Raw genomic sequence first — 25,877 nt, 5'->3', positions numbered from 1 at the left:
TGTAGTATCATGGTACAATTTCAGTTTTTTTCTTTATTCCTATTAATTATTTTTGACATTTTGATATGGCAAATATTATATGATAGATTTATATACCATTGTATATAACTACCTCTTTAACATATATTACATTGTATTGTAATAATATTAAATTTCACATTGTATCCGACGATCACTATACGATAAGTAATTGCTTATATATCCTTTTACATTAACTTTGAACATTGTATTGAGAGATAAATAAACTAAACTAAACTAATATCACTACTTACCTGGTTCAGCCTTTATCGCTTGTTCTCTGGCCTTTTCTTCCCTCAAACTCTTCTCATAGCTCATCCTCATCGTGGTCAAATGATGCCTCATCTCCACATTCACTGGCTTGATCTTTACTGTTTTGTGATTGGACAACATGTCGCGCAACGCGTCCAGCTTTTGAGGGGTGAGTAGATTTTTGTTCTCCGATTTCTGGGGTTCCAAACTCATGTTTAGAATATTCTTGGTCAGTTTGGACAGTGGATCTCTGGAAAGAGTAAGAAATGTTAGTATAAGATGTATGGACAACATGTCGCGCAACGCGTCCAGCTTTTGAGGGGTGAGTAGATTTTTGTTCTCCGATTTCTGGGGTTCCAAACTCATGTTTAGAATATTCTTGGTCAGTTTGGACAGTGGATCTCTGGAAAGAGTAAGAAATGTTAGTATAAGATGTATGGACAACATGTCGCGCAACGCGTCCAGCTTTTGAGGGGTGAGTAGATTTTTGTTTTCCGATTTCTGGGGTTCCAAACTCATGTTTAGAATGTTCTTGGTCAGTTTGGACAGTGGATCTCTGGAAAGAGTAAGAAATGTTAGTATAAGATGTAAGGACAACATGTCGCGCAACGCGTCCAGCTTTTGAGGGGTGAGTAGATTTTTGTTCTCCGATTTCTGGGGTTCCAAACTCATGTTTAGAATGTTCTTGGTCAGCTTGGACAGTGGATCTCTGGAAAGAGTAAGAAATGTTAGTATAAGATGTATGGACAACATGTCGCGCAACGCGTCCAGCTTTTGAGGGGTGAGTAGATTTTTGTTCTCCGATTTCTGGGGTTCCAAACTCATGTTTAGAATATTCTTGGTCAGTTTGGACAGTGGATCTCTGGAAAGAGTAAGACATGTTAGTATAAGATGTATGGACAACATGTCGCGCAACGCGTCCAGCTTTTGAGGGGTGAGTAGATTTTTGTTCTCCGATTTCTGGGGTTCCAGACTCATGTTTAGAATGTTCTTGGTCAGTTTGGACAGTGGATCTCTGGAAAGAGTAAGAAATGTTAGTATAAGATGTTTCTTTGGTGGGACTTGATCCCACAACCACTGGATGACTAGTACAGTGTACTGCCATTTGAGCTACGAAGACCGTACCCAATACAGCGAATATTTCCACCATATAAAATAAAAGATTGATATATGAGCCATAGCAAAGAGAATTTGAAATAGAGGTGTATTGTCAGAGAAAACTTTGTAGCGATTTAAATTTACTGCCACCTTTCGACACATAATTACATTTTTAGAACGCCATTTGACTTTGATCCTTATTATTTCACTGATACGTGTTGAATTTGTTAATCATCAAAAAGTGGCGCCATCTTACCGAGCACTACCTAAAGGTTATGGCGCCATCGCTCGAAACGATGCCGCTATACCTTTGGCCTTCGATCTATTAGATGGCGGCACTTTTTGATATTTAAATAATTGAACACATATCAATGAATGAATAAGGATCAAAATCAAATGACGTTCTCAAATTTTTAATTATGTCTCGAAAGATGGCAGTAAATTATCGTCGCTACAAAGTTTTCTTTGACAATACACCTCTATTTCAAATTCTCTTTGGCCATATGGAGGCATTTATGGTTTTATTTTTTTATCATAGTTTTTTTTGTGTAATTTGACATTTAGAGACAGTATACATCTCTAATAAAGTATTTATTATTTCATAGATTCGATATTTGTAATCGTTTTTTTTTTTTTAATTTATTGTTTGTAAAAATGGACATGTAAAAGTGCCCCTGTGGCCTATTTGCTGAATAAATGTTTGATATTTGATATTTGACATAGGGAGGGGGAAAATGTCTGCATTCTAAAACAACGGCAACTTTTCTTTATTGACAAAGAATTTCTATGCACTGTGATAATTTTTTTCTCCTCGTATTTAGTTTTTTTTATAAATAAAAATATATCCGCATGTCAGACTCGACAGTATCCTAATGTACTTTCGTTACAAACATCGGTACCTTAGTGTGAGCTGCTTTAGGACTTGTTGTCTAAATCACTCGCACATTCTTATTTCGATTTAAATTGTTTCATTTGCTTATTTCTATGCTTCTTTCCCCCAACGAGCTGCTGTTCCTCTTCTTTCATATACTTAGAAGGTTCACTTGACGGCTTAGATGCTTTTACCGCATCAGTCATAGATTTTTTTCATGAAAGTTTTTATAATATTGTCTTTCTTACCGCGGTTATTCATGAAAAAACCTATTTAGACGGATTATCGCGTACGAGTATAACGGATTTAAGTAAAATACGTCCCAACGTTTCGCATTTGTATGGCTGCAAGCCGGTCGGCTGCTCGCGGACGCGAACGGATTCCATCGCTTCTGGCATACATAATGTACAGACACATACACAATGTAGAGACACATACATAATGTACATACACACACATAATGTATAGACACATTGAAAATGCGCTCCGGCGGTAAAAATCGTACATTATAGCGTTTGTGGTCAATATTTAGTTAGTAGATTATTAATTAGTAAATAAATTACTAAAGAAAGGATTGACGCTAAGCACAAATAATTTGGATTATTGCAGTGGTCAATGTCTCTGTGCGAGTGGAGCAGCAATACAATTGAGCGCGTGCAATAGAGACAGGCGGGTCAATGGACGAATTTTTCGTGGTTTGTCCTTACTTTAAACTTACTTTTTAAAAGGCGTGCTTCTCAATATAGACGTAAATTTATACCCTGGACCGTCGCATTCGTTGAGCGTGTTTCTGAGCATTTTGAGCATGGCTTCTTGTCGACTGGGTATTTCCTGTTGCTCCACTAGTAGGCACACTGTAGTTAGTATTTAAATAAGTAAACTTACTTTTTAAAAGGCGTGCTTCTCAATGTAGGCGTAGACTTATACTCAGGGCCAGCTCATTCGTTAAGCGTGTTTCTGAGCATTTTGAGCATGGCTTCTTGTCGATTGGGTATTTCCTGTTGCTCCACTAGTAGTTGGCACACTGTGTAGTTAGTATTTAAATAAGTAAACTTACTTTTTAAAAGGCGTGCTTCTCAATGTAGGCGTAGACTTATACTCAGGGCCAGCTCATTCGTTGAGCGTGTTTCTGAGCATTTTGAGCATGGCTTCTTGTCGACTGGGTATTTCCTGTTGCTCCACTAGTAGTTGGCACACTGTGTAGTTAGTATTTAAATAAGTAAACTTACTTTTTAAAAGGCGTGCTTCTCAATGTAGGCGTAGACTTATACTCAGGGCCAGCTCATTCGTTGAGCGTGTTCCTGAGCATCTTGAGCACGGCTTCTTATCGGCTGGGTATTCCCTGTTGCTTCACTAGTAGTTAGTACACTGTGTAGTTAGTATTTAAATAAGTAAACTTACTTTTTAAAAGGCGTGCTCCTCAATATAGGTGTAGATTTATACACCGGGCCGTCGCATTCGTTGAGCGTGTTTCTGAGTATCTTGAGCACGGCTTCTTGCCGACTGAGTATTTCCTGTTGCTTCACAAGTGGTTGGTACACGTCGTCCATGATCGGTCGGATCATGCGGGGGCCTGGTCTGGAATTATTGAAAAGTTAGTATCTGTCAAAAAACGGCACCAAAGGCAGAGCTGTAAGAATGCAGCGTTCAGACAAGAACCAATCGTCAAATGTGTAATGGCTCAGTTTCATTGGTGCATAGATCTCGCGTGCGGGGTGCGGGAGATTTCCATAAAGCATGCCATAAGGCCCGCATTCGGGGAACTGTTTTCATTGGTCGATAGGCCTCGTATGCGGGGTGCGGGAGATTTCCAAAACGCATGTCATTTTGAGTTTTACTAGTCGTTATATCACCTTACCCCCTGCGGGGAGTCACCCGCATGCTATATATCGATCAAAATATCGATTTATGACTTTCACTAGTCGTTATACCACCTACGTGGAGACTTCGCACGGTTTATATCGACCGAGCTATCGACTAAACTGAGCGATTAAAGAGGTATTCGACGAGGTCGGAGTTCCATTGAATTTGAAGATGTAGGTCCTCGGGAGGCTTCCCCCTTAGATACCCCCTGACTTTTAAGACTATAAAATAACATATTTCACATAATTTTCTAATGATTATATGCCTGAGAAACTAATATTCGTCATACCATTTTTCCTTTATATAATTTCATAGACGGTTATTTCAGTTTTTTTGCCTTGAACTCTCTCATTTTACCCTGAACTCACTAGAAATTTCCTGACTTACCAGGAAGTGGACAACCTGTACATGTACTTACTTATTGGATTTCAATTCTTTTTTTCTTGCTAAGCGAGCTGGTTTCACATGTAGTTGAGCGAGCTGAGCGCTTGTTCGAGCTGGCTTTGAACGTAGTAGGCCAGCTTCTTTACGGAACCTTCTCGCTTGTTCAGTATACTTACTTGTTAGACTTGGATTCTTGCTCAGCGAGCTGGTTCCACTTGTAGTTGAGCAAGCTGAGCGCTTGTTCGAGCTGGCTTTGAACGTAGTAGGCCAGCTTCTTTACGGAACCTTCTCGCTTGTACAGTATACTTACTTGTTAGACTTGGATTCTTGCTCAGCGAGCTGGTTTCACTTGTAGTTGAGCGAGCTGAGCACTTGTTCGAGCTGGCTTTGAACGTAGTAGGCCAGCTTCTTTACGGAACCTTCTCGCTTGTACACTATACTTACTTGTTAGACTTGGATTCTTGCTCAGCGAGCTGGTTCCACTTGTAGTTGAGCAAGCTGAGCGCTTGTTCGAGCTGGCTTTGAACGTAGTAGGCCAGCTTCTTTACGGAACCTTCTCGCTTGTACAGTATACTTACTTGTTAGACTTGGATTCTTGCTCAGCGAGCTGGTTTCACTTGTAGTTGAGCGAGCTGAGCACTTGTTCGAGCTGGCTTTGAACGTAGTAGGCCAGCTTCTTTACGGAACCTTCTCGCTTGTACACTATACTTACTTGTTAGACTTGGATTCTTGCTCAGCGAGCTGGTTCCACTTGTAGTTGAGCAAGCTGAGCGCTTGTTCGAGCTGGCTTTGAACGTAGTAGGCCAGCTTCTTTACGGAACCTTCTCGCTTGTACAGTATACTTACTTGTTAGACTTGGATTCTTGCTCAGCGAGCTGGTTCCACTTGTAGTTGAGCGAGCTGAGCGCTTGTTCGAGCTGGCTTTGAACGTAGTAGGCCAGCTTCTTTACGGAACCTTCTCGCTTGTACAGTATACTTACTTGTTAGACTTGGATTCTTGCTCAGCGAGCTGGTTCCACTTGTAGTTGAGCGAGCTGTGCGCTTGTTCGAGCTGGGTTTGTATGTAGTAGGCGAGTTTTTTGACAGACGCCACTCGCTTCGTGGTTAGAGGGTCCGCTTGGGTCCATTGGTCCAGGTCTTTAGCGCTGCAAAAGAGTATATTAGGTAAATAAGTCTGGTAAACTAATTGTTTCAGTAAAAAGCGGCCAAAATGAAGGCGCAAAAGTTAAATTTCCGATATGGACCTCGATCGAGTCGATATAGTTACGCCACCGAACGGAGGCTAGCTATAATAACATTGACTGAAACCTTATGGTAAGCGCCCTACCTTTTTTTTTGACGGAGTGTGAATGTATTTACGCACGGCGTGAGGGACTCGCGGCTTCTTACCCCACTCCTGGCAAGAGGAGGGGGGGGGAGAATTTGGCCCCACACTAGCGTCTTTTGAGCGGCGGCGTCTAGTCAGCGCTATGGAAAGTGGTATCGCTTCGCAGTTGGGACAACGTAGCGTCGAGCAGCAGCCATAGAGTTGACTAAACGCCGACGCTCGGGAGACGCTAGTGTGGGGTGGCGGATCCCTTTGTTTGATATAATTCTTGAAAGTCATAATTCTTTAATTAATGAGTTTTTCGTAACTTATGTACGAAATATCATTTGATATTTACCAGTCGCTTTTCGGTGAAGGAAAACATCGTGAGGAAACCGGACTAATCCCAACAAGGCCTAGTTTACCCTCTGGGTTGGAAGGGCAGATGGCAGTCGCTTTCGTAAAAATTAGTGCCTACGCCAAATCTTGGGATTAGTTGTCAAGCGGACCCCAGGCTCCTGAGCCGTGGCAAAATGCCGGGACAACGCGAGGAAGAAGAAGAATTCTTGAAAGTCATAATGTAATGATTGTCAGATTATCATTACACATAATTCTGAAACCGTTAACTTTTCAGGATTTTCGTAATGTTATCTTATAGATAGGTTAGGTTAAGTTTGTTTCATGCCAACCCTGAAAACTTACGCGTTTCTGAGAAAACCAAATTATGACTAACGAAAATGCGGACAAACAATACATTATGACAAACCTTTATGGGAAACAATAAGCCGCGGGGTGGCCTTAACACTTAGAAATGTGAAAAAGGAGTGAACATTTTCAACGACTTGTAGTACTAAAATGAACTTACTCAGATTGTGTCCTAGCCTCAGCGACTACCGCGCATGTGCGCACTAGATCTAGCTTCAGTGCGATAATAGCGCTGCGCAGGTCCTCAACTGAGCACTCTTTCTTCAGCGTTACGGCGTCTAGGTTTTGGAGGTCTGCGTTCGTGTCTATCGCGTGGAGGTCGCGGTAAAACTGTAAAAATAATGTTTGTAGTTATTTTAATGGGATTTTAAGTCCGGCCCAATATCATCAGGCGGGTCGTATGCTTGTTTGCCACCGAGTAGTATAGAAAAAAAAGTCTGTAATCTATCTTCCGCTCGATTGTTATAAATAAATCGGACGAATCGGACAATATTATAGGACATAATAAAATTACACAAATTGACTGAGTCCCACAGACAAACACCCAAGACACAGGAACAAATATTCATGCTCATCGCACAAATAAATGCCAACAGCGGGTTTTGAACCCAAGCACCATCGGATTCATAGGCAGGGCCACTGTAAAGTGGACCCACTAGGCCAAACAGGTCGTCAAAGAATTGTTTTCATAAAGATCTTCTAAGATAAATTCGCAAAGAAGGATAACGAAACAGATTTAGAGGGATTTTTATTGCCCCGAGCTTCGAGATCTTAACTCACTTGATCTATTTTTATGCTGCAATAGCGACAGCAGCTGAAGAAATACTTTTTTTTTTACCTTTTGATCGCCAAAGACGTCATATGACGCGCGCGGGTAAAGCCCAATATCAACCTTCATGCGTACCGACAAGGTTCACGATTACGCGCCGCGTGCGATAGGCGTGGCATTCAAAAGGTTAAATACCACGTCGGTGGCAAACAAGCATACGGCTCGCCTGATGGTAAGCAGTCACCATCCACCACCATCCACCATTCACCAGTGGTGGTAGCCTATGGACGCCTGCAACTCCAAAGATGTTACATGCGACTTGCCGACCCAAATATAATATAAGATTTACCTGAATTTCTCGTGTGAACAACTCGGAACACATTAGACTCCCTGGCCAACATGTTTTTGAATTCTTAGTCTGCTTTCTGCTTGTTCGCTAATCCAGGGGTGTCACATATGAGTTGCTGGCTCTTAGAAACCCATACTTTCCTTGCAAAAAATTGAGAAAGGTTGTAAAAACTGACCTGTATTTGTGCCTTCCTCGTCTTCGTAACGAACTCGTACAGCTCGGTCTGGAACTCATTAACCTCTCTGATCAACATGTTTTTGAATTCCTGGTCTGCTTTCTGTTGATTAGCCAGCTCCTGCTCGGCTTTTAGTGCTGCGTTTATTTCTGGAGTGGGATCTTTTTGGGGGATGGATGCTGGTTTTGGTTGGACCTGAAATTTTTAAGTTAATATTAAGGGACTATAGGGAGCGTGCATGAACTGTAGGAGGCAGCACAGGAGCCGTCAGATTTTTGGCCCGAGGCGTAAATTTGATGTTTATTGTTCCGATGTAGTCCACAAGATGGCAGAACCTACAATGCACAAGAAAACACGTGACGTGTAAATGTACATGTTTATTGTTCCGATTCAGGCCACAAGATGGCAGACCCTCCAACGCGCACGGTCCCTATCGCAAAATTGTAGTTTTTGTATCGACATACGTTTTAATTGTGTTTCCCATTAGTCCCCGCCGGGCACAGATGGGAATAGACGATGCATATACTTTCCTAAGGCCCAGCCATATTAATGAAAAATCCACTGAAATTTGAACCTAGAGGAAATAGTGTTGATTTTGCGTTGTTTGAAAATTGATCGATAGAATGCAAAAACGACTCTGTTCCAATTGAATATGATTTAAATTTCATCGAAGTACTACAGGTAGGACCTTGAACCTTCGGAGGATAAATCATTCAAATTTGTCATTCAAACCAACATTTTAATAAAAAACCGGCCAAGTGCGAGTCGGACTCGCGCACGAAGGGTTCCTTAAATATTTATTTTATTCTGTTTTTAGTATTTGTTTGTATAGCGGCAACAGAAATACATAATCTGTAGAAATTTCAACTGGCTAACTATCACAGTGCATGAGATACATCCTGGTGACAGACAGGCAAACAGCGGAGACTCAGTAATAAAAAATATTATAGGACATTTTTACACAAATTGATTAAGTCCCACGGTAAGCCAAGAAGGCTTGTGTTGTGGGTACTCAGACAACGATATATATAATATATAAATACTTAAATACATAGAAAACACCCAAGACTAAAGAGTAATAGGGTCCCGTATGACCCTTTGGGTACGGAACCATAAAAATGCCAATAAATAATATAGTTCGTTGGAGCACAATTTTTTTGCTAAAACAAATGTATGGACACCATATGGATCAATAATAACAAAAATAAATCAGCCTATATACGACCCGCTGCTGGGCACAGGCCTCCTCTCATGCGCGAAAGGGCTTGGGCTTATAAATAAATAAATATTATAGGACATTATTACACAAATTGACTAAGTCCCACATTAAGCTCAATAAAATAAGGCTTGTGCTGAGGGTACTTAGACAACGATATATATAATATATAAATATTTATAAATACTTACATACATAGAAAACAAACAAACAAAACAAACCATGACTCAGGAACAAATATCCATGCTCATCACACGAATACATGCCCTTTGTATTGTATTGTATACGGGCGATTTTCCGCAACTCGACGACTTGCGCCTATTTTGCGTGATAAATTTGCATTACATGCCCTTACCAGGATTTGAACCCGGGACCATCAGCCTCGTAGGCAGGGTCACTACCCACCAGGCCAAACCGTTCGTCAAAATTATAATATTGTGATTGTAAAATACAGAAATATAACAAACCTGAACCGGGGCTGGCGGCGCTTGGACTTCCACTGGTTTCGGCGGCTGCACTGCGGGCGTTTGTTGCGGCAATGGTTGTGGTTGCTGACTTGGCACTATAACAAAATTAGTACATTACGATACCTATTCGCACATGTATCGTACAACGTTTTACAGTACATATGGCCCTTTAAATGTTCGACACAGTAACGTAATATGCTAATTTTCGCACTAGTGTGGTAAAGTAGCACCATATGTACTGTAATAGTACATTACGATACAAGTGCGAAAAATTGGAAATTTGAAACGAGTGGCGATAAATTAAAACACGACCGAAGGGAGTGTTTTAAATCGACACGAGTTGCGAATTACCTATTCGCACATGTATCGTACGTTTTACAGTACATATGGCCCCTTAAATGTTCGACATAGTTACCTAATATGCTAATTTTCGCACTAGTGCGGTAAAGTAGCACCATATGTACTGTAATAGTAGATTATACAACAAGGGCATAAAGCGATCCCTTTTTATCCGAGGCAATTTATTGGTCCGAGCGCAACGGGGACCAATATAGTCGAGGATAAAAATTTATATGTCTGAGCTATACATTCTGCTTTTCACTTCGATTGCGAGGAAATTATAGAAAATATCCAATATTTTAGGTTATTTTGGCGTATTCTTTCAAGACTAAAGAAAATCGTATTCAGGCCGGTACGGGGCGTGCGAGCGGAGGCAGTTTGTATGGCCGATGCAGGACTTTATAGCTAAGTTAATAAGGGTCGTAATAGATGATTTCACTTTATGCTCTAGAGCATAAATAAAATGTTATGCCGCTTATTTAGAAGTGAAAAAATTATTAATTGTTTAAGAAGAATGTAACTGAGACGTATATGATATAACTCATCTTCTTTTACCTATCGTTCTGGCCTTCTGGCCAATCAGCACGATCGTCTCAAATATCTTAAATTATAATGGTATCAAATTATTTTAGGACCCGATTTGTCCCCATCGAACAACAAATTTTTATAAAACTTTAATTTAAGTAGCATAGTTAATTACTTGATTTCTTGGTGATAAAAGTAACTTGTAGGTGATATAATGTGAAAAGAAACGAAAAGGTCGGCAACGCGCATGTAATATCTCTTGTGTTACAGGCGTCCATAGGCTACGGTGACTGCTTACCGTCAAGCGGGCCGTATGCTAGTTTGCCGCCGACGTGTTATTAAAAAAAGGCAATATAGACAGCCCAGTGCGAATTATTGATACAAACCGATTCCAAACGACGGGGCGGCCGACACGCCGGACGTAGCGGGCGCCGGCTGCGGCACTGCGGGCTGGAATATAACAATAATATATTACATTGTGCAACGGTAAGTGAAATATTGTACGAGAGTCTATATTGAATTAAAGACTCGAGTAACAATATTCTTACCCCCGGACGCGCAATGTTTTTCATCACACTTGCGAAGAAAAAACTAAACTTTAAGTGAATTAATTCTTAAATACGGTGACATTTCAAACATTCGTCCGCCATGTTGTCATTCTTTGACAGGTTAGGCATCGAAGGCACAGACCTATCCGACGTTCAGCCACTATTGAAAATTGTGTAAAATTATTTCAAACAGCTATTAAAGTAGTCAAATATTTTTAAACAGGAATAAAAATACTAAATTAAAAATGTTAATATTTTAAAAGTAAAACTCATTTATACATAGTTAATTCGTTTGAATTAATAAAAAATATTTTTTTTTTATTTCATTTACAGACGGACAGATCACCGGTAGGTGATCGTAGAGCTGGCAGCTTCCTTGCACAGAGAATAAGTATTGCGATACAACGAGGAAATGCTGCCAGCATCTACGGCACCATGCCGCAGGGGGATAGTTTTTAATTATTTATTTTAAGATTAGTTTTATTTATTTTTAGATTTAGATTTTAAGTTTTATATGTATTATGTTGTTGTTAAATAATTGTAATCGTTCTGAAGTGATAAATTTTTAATGTAAATTAAATATAAATAAAGCAGAAAACTTGACTCTTTCATTTACCCAAAGTAGAAATTAAAAAGGCTTTTCTCAATAAAAAAAAGACTGGTATGTCTAGCCCGTATAATAATAATAATAATAGGCCTTTTTATCTGTGTGAGATGTTTTAAGCAGCATCCTGGTAACGACACTTGCGTTCGTGGCTGTATAGCCCTATGCGAGAGAGGATCCCACGTCCACACACGCGGCAGGTGTATGCTTGCCCAGGTGGGCGAGGGTTGGAGGCCTGCTCGTGGCGCCCCATGCGTTTCTCTCTTAAAGAGGTAAACCAGGCATCGTCGTGTTTGGCTTGACCATCGTGAACAGCACGACGCCATACGGGTCGGTCTTCGGCCAGTTTTTGCCATTGGTTACATGTGATATTAAAAGCAACCATATCACGCTTGACGTAATCTTTGAAGCGCAGCATTGGCCGAACGACCAGCCTTTTTGCGTCTGCAACCTCCCCTAGCAGGATTTGACGTGGCAAACGAGTCCGTTCCATTCGATACACATGCCCAAGCCACCTCAGTCGTCTCTTCTTTAGTATGGCTGTGATACTATGGAGCTGTGCCTCGCTTAGAACAGACTCATTTGTCACGCGATCCTTCCATGTGATGCCAAGTATGCTCCACAGACAGCGCATATGAAAGGAGTTCAGCCGGCGTTCTTGTTTTGCGTAAGTTGTCCAGGATTCCGCTCCGTACAGAAGAGTGGTTAGGACACACGCTTGGTAAATAAGCATTTTCGTTTTTACCGTAAGATGTTTGTTGTCCCAAGCCCTTGCACGGAGTCTTCCGAACGTAGTGGCCGCTTTGCCGATGCGGGATCTCGATCTCCACGTCGAGCGAGAGATTGCTCGACACAAGCGAACCAAGGTAACAAAACTTGCTGACCACCTCGAGAGGTGCGCCGTTAAGTATAATCGTTGGCTGTTCTGAACATCCTTGCGCTAGTATGACGGTTTTTCTGGCGTTAATGGACATAGAAAAGAGGTCACATGCTCTTGCAAATTTGACCAAGATGGTCTGCAGCTGAGTCTGACTGTGAGCGACGAGAGCAGCGTCGTCAGCAAAGATAAGGCTGTCTACAAATAAGTCCTCCCTATGACGTTTGGACTTGAGTCTCGTAAGATTATACATCTGACCATCGGATCTTGTGTAGAGGTGAACGCCCTGTAGATCGTCTCCAAAAGCAACCTTCAAGAGTACCAAAGAGAGTAGGTGCCAATACACAACCTTGTCGAACGCCTCGGCGTACGTCAAAGGGGGCAGATGTTTCTCCGTTGTGGAGGATTGTGGCTTCCATACCCTCGTGGAATGATCGTACTATCTTCAGGAGCTTAGGAGGACAACCAATACTGACAAGAACAGAGGATAGCCCCGCTCTGCTCACAGTGTCAAAAGCCTTGTTTAAGTCGACAAAAGCTACGACGAGAGGACTGTTTTTTTTTTTTTTATACTACGTCGGTGGCAAACAAGCATACGGCCCGCCTGATGGTAAGCAGTATCCGTAGCCTATGTACGCCTGCAACTCCAGAGGAGTTACATGCGCGTTGCCGACCCTAAACCCGCCCCCCCTCATTGAGCTCTGGCAACCTTACTCACCGGCAGGAACACAACACTATGAGTAGGGTCTAGTGTTATTTGGCTGCTGTTTTCTGTAAGGTGGAGGTACTTCTCCAGTTGGGCTCTGCTCTAGATCTGGAATGACATCCACTGGCTGTGCCCTACCACACAAAGCGAGATGACATTCACAATGCCCATACCTCTCTTTTGGACGTAGTTTAAGGACGTACCCGGGTCCAAGGACGTACCCGGGTCCGGGACTGTTTTGCTCCCTACACTTTTCCTGTAACTGTCTTAGTGAAAATATCATATCGACAGTTGACCGTTGAGACCGAAAGCCGCATTGCGCCTCTGGATATACGCGGTCAGCCAGCTTTTGTAGTTTTGCCAAGGTGGCCCTAGCAAAAGCTTTGCCGACGATGCTAAGGAGGGATATTCCACGGTAATTATTGCATTCACCGCGGTCGCCTTTGCCTTTGTAAAGAGTGACGATATTAGCATCGCGCATATCTTGAGGCACGCAACCCTCTTCCCAACATTTGGTCAGGTTGTTATGAAGGACGGGAAGGATGCACTTAAGCTTGACGACTTCGGTGTACACTTCGTCTTTGACCGGACTCTTACCGTTTTTAAGCTGCTTGATGGCCAGGTAGAGTTCCTCTACGGTAGGTGAAGAGTCCAATTTTACCAAAAGTACCAATTTTGTTTTGGCTCTTCTGAGAAGCTAACTTTTTTCAAATCCGACCATATGGAACTCGAGACGAGAATTATTATTGTTTACAGTAATTGAGATAACTTACTTTAAGCTGCGGAGCGGCAACTGGTGGGGCAACGGGCTGTGATTGTTCAGGGAATGGTGTACTGCGAACAAAATGGAAACAAAGACGTATTAGTTTCTTTTTAGTACATTGTACTTTATTCATGGAAAAACCTAACAGCAAACACAATCAGGGTGGTGAAGAAAAATTAGAAACTATCAGACATATCTAGATAATTATATTATATAATTCCAAGCATGGGCTGTGATTGTGCAGGGAATGGTGGACTGCGAAAAATGGAAACAGATGTATTAGTTTCTTTTTAGTACATTGTACTTTATTCATTGAAAAACCTAACAGCAAACACAATCAGGGCGGTGAACAAAAATTAGAAACTATCAGACATATCTAGATTTATTATATAATTCCAAGCATGAATATGTTTTCCATCCTGTGCTGTGCACATAATTTCATTAATTCTATTTGACTTCTCTAAAAAATGTTAGCCCTATACATAAATCAAAAGGGAGTAATATTGCAATGTCCTGCCACCAGGGGCAGCACTAGCAAAAACCGTAAACCATATAGTAACTTATATATACTATGCCTTAAACAGTTTTTTGACAAGTTTTCACAGATTACTTGTTACGAATAAATGAAATTGATGCATTAAGGCGGTTTGTTTACTGTGTGTGCTAGTGGCGCCCCCTACGCAGAGTTTTGCGTAATATTCCCTATTAGGTTCATAATTACCCGACAATAGTAACCGGCGAGCAGATCTGAGGAGCTTCTTTGGTCAGATTGATGACGTTGAATATGGTCAGCAATCCAGTCTGCGACAATACGTGTAGCGTCGGCATGAACGGCAGCTTTTCATTTTCGCCTATACAGAGACAATAGTTATTTACGATAAAAGTGCAGAAAATAGGAAATTCACAACGAGTGGTGATAAATTAAAACACGACCGAAGCGATTGTTTTAAAAACACACGAGTTGCGAATTACCTATTCGCACGTGTATCGTACAACGTTTTACAGTACATATGGCTCTTTAAAGTTCCGACATATGCACAGAAAGTACTCATTCCCGCACGCGTGCGGGAAAGTAGCACCCATAGATATAAGAAGTAAGGAGATTTATAACGAAGCATAATTTCAACGAGTCTCGCTGTCTCCAACTGTCCCCCACCACATCATTAAAGGCGTGGCCAGACAACCAACTCACGCGCTGTGATTGGCCAAACCGCGCGGTGTAGGAGCCTAGAGCGGCGGCACTAGAGTGAGGACAATTCGATAGAGCTATCGATATTTTACATGTTCTGAAAATGACCTAAGAGTTTTGACATTTTTGTTTTAAGTAATAATTGCCATAGACTTAATTTATATTCCTTTAAATTTTTGACCTTATTTACGAGCTAAGAATTGTAAGGTACGTGTAAGGTATATTAGTTGAGCCATAAGTTCTCTCACAAAGGTTTTTACTGATAAAATGTAATACAAAGCTTTTAATAAAAAAAAAAACATGTACCATGATGCGAAAGCTTGTTTATGCTTAACTAATCAAATTGGTTTAAATTTTAGTCATTATTTGATGTAATGTTTTTTAAATTGTTTACTTTCGGATTGTCGTTAGACGCGAGCGCTTCATTAAAAAAATAGTTTCAGTTTATTATAGAATATTTCGTCACCAATTGAAAGCAATTCCAGCATGTTATATAGTAAGTATAATGCACCATTAAATAAGCTTTTATATCATATGTACGAATAATAAGGAAAAAGTAATCATAATTATCAGTAAAAATCTTTCTGATAGAACTTTTGGATCGACTAAGTATACAATATACTATTATTTTAAACATATTTATATTCTATCTGTAACTGTAACTGTAAACATTTTTCTTGAAAATGATCCGAACAAATAACACTTTTCTCGCTCGTAAACCAGTTAGGGCCCTTTTCCTGTAGCATTTATCCATTTTTCGTTAATACTGGGATTTTTCGGGAAACTGAAAAAAATTGCAATCATGAACATATTTCTTTTTTGACTCACTGTAAACTGTACCTCTGTAAATTCTATTCACCACCGTTTCTTTTTCAATTGTTTACTCTAAATAATTGTATATTATTATTTTCAATTGTAGTATTGTTTTTTTTTTTTACTTGTAAACCGTATTATCCACCACAGGACAGGCTATGCCTAGTGTGGGGGCCAGCATAAATGTAATACTGTTATTATTTTATTTCTGAAATAAAACATTTGTACATTTGTACAATTGTACTTAATTAAATCAGTTTATTTTTTGAATTACCTTTTCGATTTTTAATCCAAATTAATAAGTATTAAATTAAACATTAGGTGCATATAAAATAATTGTAAAATTTTACTTGAAAAATAATTACTTTCGTATGAAAGTAATTATTTTTAATGTGTGTATACACTATATCCAAACATTTTTATCGATAACGCTCAAAGATCAATTATATGCACGAGCACCACTCTACTTCGCGGCGTCAATGAAGGGAGCGGTTGGCGGTCGTACCAAGAAACAATAATGTCCCTGTGAATATCGTTAGCGGTTTAATGCATTGCGCCGTTGCTAAGGACACTACAAATAGTTTTCCATGCCAAAGCGTCAATGTAGAATGCATAGACAAATTGCCACGCGTTTGTATGACAACATGGTCTGACTCAGAAAAATCATATGTCACTGGATTTATTTGTTAAAATGTGTGGTTTTATTGACTAATACGTGAAAAAAAAATCTACTATGTAACTCCATGATCCTTATAGTTTCTGGATGCACTCCTATTTCGACACAAAATAACGCTATAATTCGGCATTTCAATAAAATTGACGCGCACATTGTTCAATGACAGCTAATTTGCTACTGTCTTACGGTGGGCCGGTATGGCCACGATGTGGCCATGTCGCGGCGACACGCGCCACGCCTCCGTCAGCCATCTAGTACTTTCTATGATCTGAGGTAGCACCATATGTACAAGAGAGAAAACAGCATCAGAAGTAGAGGTAAACAATAGGCGGTCTTATCGCTAAAAACCTCGCTGTATACCAAGGCGGATTGAGTTCATTTTCTCTTGTTTGGTTCGAACACCTTTTTAACTCGGTGGTAAGGTTCAATTTAGTATGGCAAAAAAAGTGAGAACGCCTTCCACTTTAGGTATCACTATCGTATTTTATGAAAGATGACGTAATAATCGATTAACTTATCTATGAAAATTTATCCTGTCTCTTTTTTTCTTTCGATCGGTATAATTTTTGCAACATTCTACCACGCATGTGACGCATGCCTAATTTTTTTTCTTCGAACAAATAATGCAGTGAAGTCTCAATTCGATTGACGGCAGATTGGTGTATGAGGCCATAGAGATAACTGTCAATGTGTGTGTGTCACGCGTACAAACTAGGAAATTGGTGGATGATGGAATCCTAGTTGAGTTTTAACGAAACTACGTCCTTAGTATTCTAGGTCCATTGACGAGCGTAGCAAATGGTTCAAAAAGTGGAATAATGAGTGTTGCGAGAGTTTCAAGGCAACTTATTTTTTTTTTGATTAATCAAATTACTTTCATAGACGTTAATAAGGAATAAAATATCTATTTTTCACGAACACTTAAATCGACCGGGATATAAACCGTGATTACCTTTTATATTGTTTTGATTGAGCTCCCGATATTTCGACGCAGTGCACGCATCTTGTTCACGGGTAACTAGAGATAGCGGGTGGGTGTCGGCGTCGTGTACACCGCGCTCGGTCTACACTCATTCGTGCGCGTCGGCTGCGGTCGCTTTCAACGTTACCACTAGTCGCGTCCACACTTGTTAGTTTATATAACGTTTGACGACCGGTTTGGCCTATTGGGTAGTGACCCTGCCTACGAAGCTGATGGTCCCGGGTTCAAATCCTGGTAAGGGCATTTATTCGTGTGATGAGCATGGATATTTGTTCATGAGTCATGGGTGTTTTCTATGTATTTAAGTATTTATAAATATTTATATATTATATATATCGTTGTCTAAGTACCCTCAACACAAGCCTTATTGAGCTTACTGTGGGACTTAGTCAATTTGTGTAATAATGTCCTATAATATTTATTATTATTTATTATTATTATTTCTTATTATATAAGCACACCACACTCAGTGTCACTACGCGTTTGATTCGGATATCAATGGTTTTTTACACAAACAAATCACAGGATTCCACACATTTGACAATTTAAACCCATCTTCACGATTGAAATTTCTGTATTTATGAATTTCAATGGCATGTAATCACGGTTTATATGCCGGTCGATTTAAGTGTAGTGAAACCAACGGTGAATCATTCAAAACTGTAATTTTTCACGTACTTGAACTTTTTGCCTACTTACCCCAAGGCAATTGGTGAATGGCGGCTGTGTCAATAGTAATTCCTATTGGGTAGTTTTCTTGCTTCTTGTCCGTCAGAGGCAATTCTGGCCTGGCTTCATCCGACTGTATACAAAACAAATTAAAACATTAATAAAAGTAAATTAAAAATACTTGCAATTTCCCAATGGAGATAGGAAAAATTATCATGAATGAGATGAAATACAGGATGATTTCTGGGTTGTGATCCAGAACCACTTTTTCTGACTGTAAATTATCCACATTATCATATGATAATTATTTTAATTATTCTTATTTTTCAAGTATACTAAATTTAATCTTACACTAAGTAATCATGGTCACCCTATGACTTTTGACATACGCTGTATGGAAAGTGACAAGATGTCACATTGAGTAGGGTGACCAAATTGTATGAAAAAATGGTTTTTACAGTACACACTAGTGCGAAAATTAGCATATTACGTTACTGTGTCGAACATTTAAAGGGCCATATGTACTGTAAAACGTTGTACGATACATGTGCGAATAGGTAATTCGCAACTCGTGTCGATTTAAAACACTCTTCGGTCGTGTTTCAATTTATCGCCACTCGTTTCGAATTTCCTATTTTCCGGACTTGTATCGTAATGTACTATTTCTACTAGTCATCTGAAAAATAATCATAATTATTGGTGATAATAAATAATAAGCAACATCATTAGGCTCATCTTTGAATTCTGTACGATGTCTTGTTTTCTTGCTCCGCGACCCCGAAATCACTCTGTATATTATCTGTGTATTATGATGTGTTTTATAAAGAAACTTTGTGGCCATACCTGACACCATTGAAGCCAACTGGCACCATCCGTGGTCCCAAGTGTGGCCATTTCCATGCTGTTTGATGACGAACAGAGTATCACATTCCTGAAATAAAACCAGAAATAGGAATAGAGTTTTGACGAATACAAATTAAGGACTCACATATTAATTTTAATGCAAAAGTAAGCTCTTTTACGAAAACTTATGGTTGAAAATCACTTGGCATTGACTGAGCCCTGTTATAAAGTTTATAATGACTTACCATGGAGCAAGCCCCTGGAGATAGTAATACCACGGGCGATTGGAGCCCATACTGTAGCACACATCTTCGTAGTTCAGACATGATGGCTGCCCGCCTTTTGGGGTGTTCACTATCGTTACCGCTGCAAGATAAACATGTTGTCATCTGATATGGCGCAATTGTTACTATTTTAGTAGACAACCTACTTATTACAAGTTATATGACCATACGAATTCATTGCTATACATTGACATATAACTTAGGACGGGCCTTAGATACAATAAGAATAGAGCTGGTACAGCGGTGTCACACACACGAATTCGAGCCAATCGTGCAGTCTAACGCCACAACGCAATTGGTTGATGAGTTCGCATCACGCGCTTGATTGGTTACAACTAGTTGCGTTAGACTGCACGATAAGCTCGAATTCGTGAGTGACACCACTGAACTAGCACCATTCATATAAGTTTTTTGTAAATGAATCGAAAATTTCGCTGTTTTTGGATAGTAAAATATGGCCTAAAGATATCATATTCCGTAAGTTTGTGCACTATAAAAACAGAGAGTCGGTCAGAGTAAGCTCTGGAAACGGCAATATACCAATATAATAGTTTATGGCATCAAGTTCACATACAAGTTCACATACATATACATTTGCTAGCTTTAATTGCAAAAATATTAAGCGCTGCATTGATGGTGTGAGGGATCTGTGTAAAAACTGTGATTTAGTGGCCCTACAGGAGACGTGGTTATTACCGCACGATATAGCGTTTTTAAACAGTATCGATGACAATTTTGGTGCGACGGGGACATCTGCAGTGGACACGTCGTCGGGAATGTTGCGTGGACGTCCGTACGGAGGTACCGCTTTGCTGTGGAGGAGTGCGATATTCCGCGATGTGTCGGTGGTCCCGTGCGATAACCCGCGAGTGTGCGCAATAAAGGTAAAAACGAACGACCGCCCTATTATAGTGATGAGTGTTTACATGCCAACTAATAGTGCGGAGAACCTGGCGGAGTTCGCGGACTGCTTCGGTGCGGTGAGTGCTATTGTTGACGAGTACGGCATAGAATCAGTCTATATATTGGGAGATTTTAACGCCCATCCTAATGAACTTTTCTATAATGAACTTTTAAATTACTGCCATGATCTGGATTGGTGCTGTGTTGATGTACAAAAATTAGGTATAAACTCAGAGACTTATACTTTTATTAGTGACGCGCATCAGTGTAAACGCTGGTTGGACCATTGCCTAATAACAAAATCTATAGTGTCTTCGGTCCGTGATGTATATGTTAAGTACGACGTTACTTGGTCTGACCACTTTCCCCTGATAATAAAATGTGATTTAAATGTATTGACACCTAGATCAAATAGTATACCTAACATACCAAATAACCATGTAATATGGGGGGTAAGGGGGCCGGAGCAGGTAGCCCGCTATACGAAGGAATGTCACGAAGGCTTAAAATGCATTGATTTTCCACAGGAGTTAAGACATTGTTCTGATAGATACTGCAGTGACGCTAAGCATAGGTACATATTAGATAGTCTGTACAAAAATATTATATCAGTTCTATGCGCGGCCGCAATTGCAAGCAGTAAGGGCACTAAACGTAAGCCTAGAAAATTAATAGCAGGGTGGAACAGGCACGTCCAAGAGTCTCATAGGGTGGCTAGGTCAAAGTTTCAAGAATGGACGCTCCAGGGCAGGCCAGCGTATGGTAATTTATTTAAGGAAATGTGTGAAACGCGAAAAATTTTTAAGTCCCGTCTTAAGTGGTGTCAAGACCATCAAACACAAATTAAAATGGATATTTTAGCGTCACAGCACTCCAAGAAAGATTTCCGGTCGTTCTGGAAATCTACCAATAACATGAATCTTGGACCTAGCTACCCGGTGAGCGTTGATGGCAAGAGTGATGTATTCGAAATAGCTAACCACTTCAAAGACCGTTTCTTTATGAAGTCTCCTCTAGGGCCATCACAGGCTGAGGTGAGCAATGCTGAGATCAAGAATGACCTGGTGGAGCCTGGATACACGGCTAAGCAAATAACTTCAACTATACGGTCTATGTCCAGAGGCAAGTCACCAGGGCACGATGGTCTCAGCATTGAGCATCTTCAGAATGCGGGGCCACATATCTCAAGGGTGCTAGCAATGTTCTATACATTATGTGTTAGACATTGTTATCTGCCCGAGGACTTAATGAAAACCATTGTTATACCTGTAGTCAAGAGTAAAACGGGAGGTCTATCGGACTCTAGCAATTATAGACCCATATCTCTTGCGACTATAGTGGCGAAAGTTCTTGACAGTGTTCTTAATGCGCAGTTGAATAGGTATGTGTGTATTCATCATAACCAGTTTGGTTTTAGACCCGGTTTATCCACTGAAAGCGCTATACTGTGCCTTAAGCACACTGTCAAGTACTATGTAGATAGAAGAACCCCGGTTTACGCTTGCTTCTTAGATTTATCTAAGGCTTTTGACCTGGTTTCCTACAATATCTTGTGGGAAAAATTAGGAGCCACTAACATACCACCGGAAACAGTGCGTATTCTAAGGTATTGGTATGGAAACCAGGTCAACTGCGTAAGGTGGTCAGGTACTCTCTCGAGTCCATACAGGTTGGAGTGTGGTGTGAGGCAGGGAGGGTTATCCTCGCCCACACTCTTTAACTTGTATATAAATGGGCTTCTCGAGGCGCTGTGCGGAATGCATGTCGGCTGCCATATTGACTCGGTGTGTGTTAATAATATAAGCTATGCAGACGACATGGTTCTGCTCAGCGCGTCGGCCTCTGGACTACGCAAATTACTTCTCGTATGTGAGAAGTATGCGACTGAGCATGGCCTGAGGTATAATATCACCAAAACTCAATACATGGTGTTTGAGCCGAGAGGATACAGGATAGGGGAGGTACCTCCAATACAATTAAATGGCTCATCACTGGAGAGGGTGAATAGTTTTAAATACTTAGGCCATATTGTGACATCTGATATGAAGGATAATATGGATATAGAGCGGGAACGGAGGGCCCTATCTGTGAGGGCTAACATGATCGCCCGTAAGTTCGCTAGATGTACAAAAGAAGTAAAAGTCACATTGTTTAGAGCCTTTTGTACATCTTTATACTCATGCAGCTTATGGAGGTATTATACGCAGAGAGCCTATGGAGCCCTCCGAATACAATATAATAATGCGTTTCGGGTGTTGGTGGGGCTGCCCCGCTTCTGTAGCGCATCTGGGATGTTTGCGGAGGCGCGTATGGATTGCTTTCATGCGACCATACGCAAGCGATGCTCATCCCTGGTGCGCCGGGTGCGGGGCAGCCCCAACCCCATCCTGCGCTCAATTGCGGACAGGTTCGACTGTCCATACTTGAGGCGTTGCTGTGAGATGCATGTGTCTTGCAGCCCTTATTATGTTTAATTTATTAATTATATACTAACATTAGATATAAGAATTAATATTGTATTGTATACTAACAAATTGTATGAGTCATGTTACTTGATAAATAAAAAAATGAATTGAATTGAATGAATTGAATAGTGCCCGTAAGGCCCATCCAGCTATATGTCAATGTGGCTATAATATTTTACATTTCTTCACACATTATAGTGTTCTAAATAAATGCCCTTACCGGGATTCGAACCCTAAAAGAAAATAATAATAATAATAATTCAGCCTATATACGTCCCACTGCTGGGCACAGGACTCCTCTCGTGCGCGAGAGGGCACGGGCTATATTCCCTACGCTAGCCCAATGCGAATTGGGGACTTCACATACACCTTTGAATTTCTTCGCAGATGTATACAGGTTTCCTCACGATGTTTTCCTTCACCAAAAAGCTAATGGTAAATATCAAATGATATTTCGTACATAAGTTCCGAAAAACTCATTTGAACCCGCAACCTCCGGATTGAAAGTCGGACGTCATATCCACTCGGCCACCACCGCTTTTAAAATATATATATTTATTTTTTCTTTCTTTCTTTTTTATTTGTACAATAGACAACACTGGTCCATAATTGTTAGTATCATTTAAGATTTAAAACTAACTGTTAGTAGAAACAAAAACAAAAAGCGAACAGTACAGCAAAAAAACAATCATCTGGTATTGGTCATGACTGTAATGAGACACTCAAAATGTCGCACTCCTCTCGGCCTGCTATAGTAGCCAGGATGGGAGCTGGCCCGCACTCTGCAGATCAACGAGGCAATTCTCTTTCATATTATGGCATAGTAGTCACCTGTGCGAGCTTGTGCAACTGCAGACATGCCTGATGCGCTGCAGAAACGAGGCAGCCCCAACAACATCTTGAAACCATAAATAAATGAATAGAAACTTACTAACCTGGTTTACTATTATCCGTCGCATTTTTATACACCACAGCAAATTGGAACGTTGATATCCAATATATAGCCAAAACTTCCACGGGTGCATTTTGAAAGAGGTTCGGTGCAGGGAACGATTTCATCAATGACAGATCTGGCTTGTACTGGCAGATCGTGCCATCACTGTTGCCAACTACTAACTGCTTGCCTTTTGGACTCCAGCAGAGGCATCTGTAAACATAAGCTAGATATATAAAACAGTTCTGTTATGTTGGCAAGCTTGAAATTAGAAACACATATTCTCTAAAGGTTCCGAGCTCTATAAAATGATAGTTTGCAATTTTTTTCCCCTAAATTTTTTTTTGTCAATATATAATTTTGAGATTACAGTACAAATAATATAGTTTTAAATTACACTGGTAAGTTACTATTTAATAAAAAGCAAATTCAAAATAGGCGCAATATAGTGTCGTAGAGTTGCGGAAACCAAACCGATACCTATAATTACCTACTATTTAATCAACTGAGTAGAATGTATCTAACATCATTTTTCTCTAATTAACAGTGTTACTGTGTGAAATAAAAACAAAATAGTAATTTGCGCCTTTTTCGGGTTCCGTACCAAAACGGGACCCTATTACTAAGACTCCGCTGTCCGTCCGTCCGTCCGTCTGTCACCAGGCTGTATCTCATGAACCGTGATAGCTAGACAGTTGAAATTTTCACAGATGATGTATTTCTGTTGTCGCTATAACAACAAATACTAAAAAGTACGGAACCCTCGGTGTGCGAGTCCGACTCGCACTTGTCCGGTTTTTTTTTTTCTAGTTACGTAAATGGATGAGTTAATTAGGAGCTGTCCACTGCCCAGAAATCATGTGATCGTTTTAAAAATATCACGAAAGATCACAATTGCGTCAGAGAAGATATGCTGTGTACTTAATTTCTTTTTAGGGCAAAAATAGGCAAAATATCATCACATGTTTTCTGGACGAACCCTTCCAAGAGCATATTTTGTAAAATCTCATGTGAGACTAGGAGATATTGCAAAAAACTTGTTAAATTCTGAAATATAATGGACAATATATTATTATAAAATTAGAAGTGACGAGATTATGGAAAATGCCTACCACAGTTATCCCGATAGTAATAGGAGCCACAGGTATTGTAGCCAAAAACATACACAGTTTTAGACAAATTAGATGCACAAATAAATATACATATTATACAAAAGCAAACAGCCATCCATACAACTACTATTCTATCTAAAGTACTGGGAAACACCATATATATTGGGGAAGCCGATGCTCCTCTTCCCTGAATGTCTCAGGGCGGGACATCGACTAGATACCGACTTTTAAAGTCGAGAAAAGACAACATTTAATATAAAATTAATACCACTGTTTTGTTTTACACACCTCGCAGTAGATTGCAACTTCTTAACCTGCCCTTGCCCCGCCTGGCATATGACAAGGGAGCCATCATAAAAAGCGTACGCAATGGTGTCAGGAATGCATGGGTTCCATTTGACATCTGACACAAATGTGGACGGGCTCACGTCAAACTGCACTGACATGGATGGTGACACATTCTGAAATGGAAAATGTGCAAAAATTATTAAATTATATTTTGGCATAGATTCACTAGAATCATCATCATCGTCTCCTAGCAGTTTTCGGCCACAGCAACTGCTTTATACCGCTGATTGTTGCTGGTGCGCTCTCAGGTCACTGACGTAGCCAATCTTAGCAGCGAATGTGCGGCCACACTCGCTGCAGGTCAGCACCCCTCCGACGTAATTTTACGTTATGGCCATAGGTGGTCTGGCCTTTAGCTCGTCACGCTTATCGTCAAGTTCTGTGCGCCGCCTGGCTTCGAATTCACGCACCTGCGTCTGCACAATATGCCTCCACTGTGGACGGTCACCACCAGAATATTAAGGGTGTGAAATCCCTAATCTGCATTAAACTAGCGTCAAAAAGTTTAGTATTGTCAAAGTAAATTTTGTAGTCAACTAAATTTACTGCCATCTTTGGACACAGGACTAAAACCCTAGGAAGGTAGAGGCAAGGAATAGAATCTCCATTGGCAGAACTGTTGCAAAAGTGTCCAGCTGTCAGCTATAAATAATAGTTCCAAATCTCTCCAGAGTAGCGCTAGAGTAGCTAACCTAGGCGTTATTGACGGAGTGAAGTGTGCTGTCTATGATTAGATTTTTTTCTCAAGTATTCTAGGTATTGTAGCGCCACCTATTTATGGTTTTTTGTCGGACACGTTTTGGTATATGGAGAGTCTATTCCTT

At 40.4% G+C, this 25,877-nt stretch overlaps 1 protein-coding gene across 1 annotated transcript in view; it reads right to left on the bottom strand.

The window, feature by feature from the left end:
- LOC133521764 (nuclear pore complex protein Nup214-like) overlaps window positions 1-25,877 on the bottom strand; it is a 52,210-nt gene that overhangs the window by 23,665 nt on the left and 2,668 nt on the right. The window contains exons 4-18 of the mRNA XM_061856832.1: window positions 24,994-25,166; window positions 23,595-23,806; window positions 19,253-19,373; window positions 19,008-19,095; window positions 18,195-18,297; window positions 14,557-14,686; window positions 13,846-13,906; window positions 10,724-10,787; window positions 9,474-9,568; window positions 7,791-7,985; window positions 6,658-6,827; window positions 5,467-5,631; window positions 3,641-3,817; window positions 3,465-3,467; window positions 273-520 (exon numbers count right to left, since the gene is read on the bottom strand). Of these exons, the coding sequence (XP_061712816.1) occupies window positions 273-520; window positions 3,465-3,467; window positions 3,641-3,817; window positions 5,467-5,631; window positions 6,658-6,827; window positions 7,791-7,985; window positions 9,474-9,568; window positions 10,724-10,787; window positions 13,846-13,906; window positions 14,557-14,686; window positions 18,195-18,297; window positions 19,008-19,095; window positions 19,253-19,373; window positions 23,595-23,806; window positions 24,994-25,166 (2,005 nt within the window). The remainder of the gene's footprint in view (window positions 1-272; window positions 521-3,464; window positions 3,468-3,640; window positions 3,818-5,466; window positions 5,632-6,657; window positions 6,828-7,790; window positions 7,986-9,473; window positions 9,569-10,723; window positions 10,788-13,845; window positions 13,907-14,556; window positions 14,687-18,194; window positions 18,298-19,007; window positions 19,096-19,252; window positions 19,374-23,594; window positions 23,807-24,993; window positions 25,167-25,877) is intronic.

Source organism: Cydia pomonella, chromosome 10 (genome assembly GCF_033807575.1).
Source record: "Cydia pomonella isolate Wapato2018A chromosome 10, ilCydPomo1, whole genome shotgun sequence".
Lineage (NCBI taxonomy): Eukaryota > Metazoa > Arthropoda > Insecta > Lepidoptera > Tortricidae > Cydia > Cydia pomonella.
Note: the sequence above shows the minus strand (reverse complement) of the source record. Positions and strands in the feature narration are given on the sequence as shown.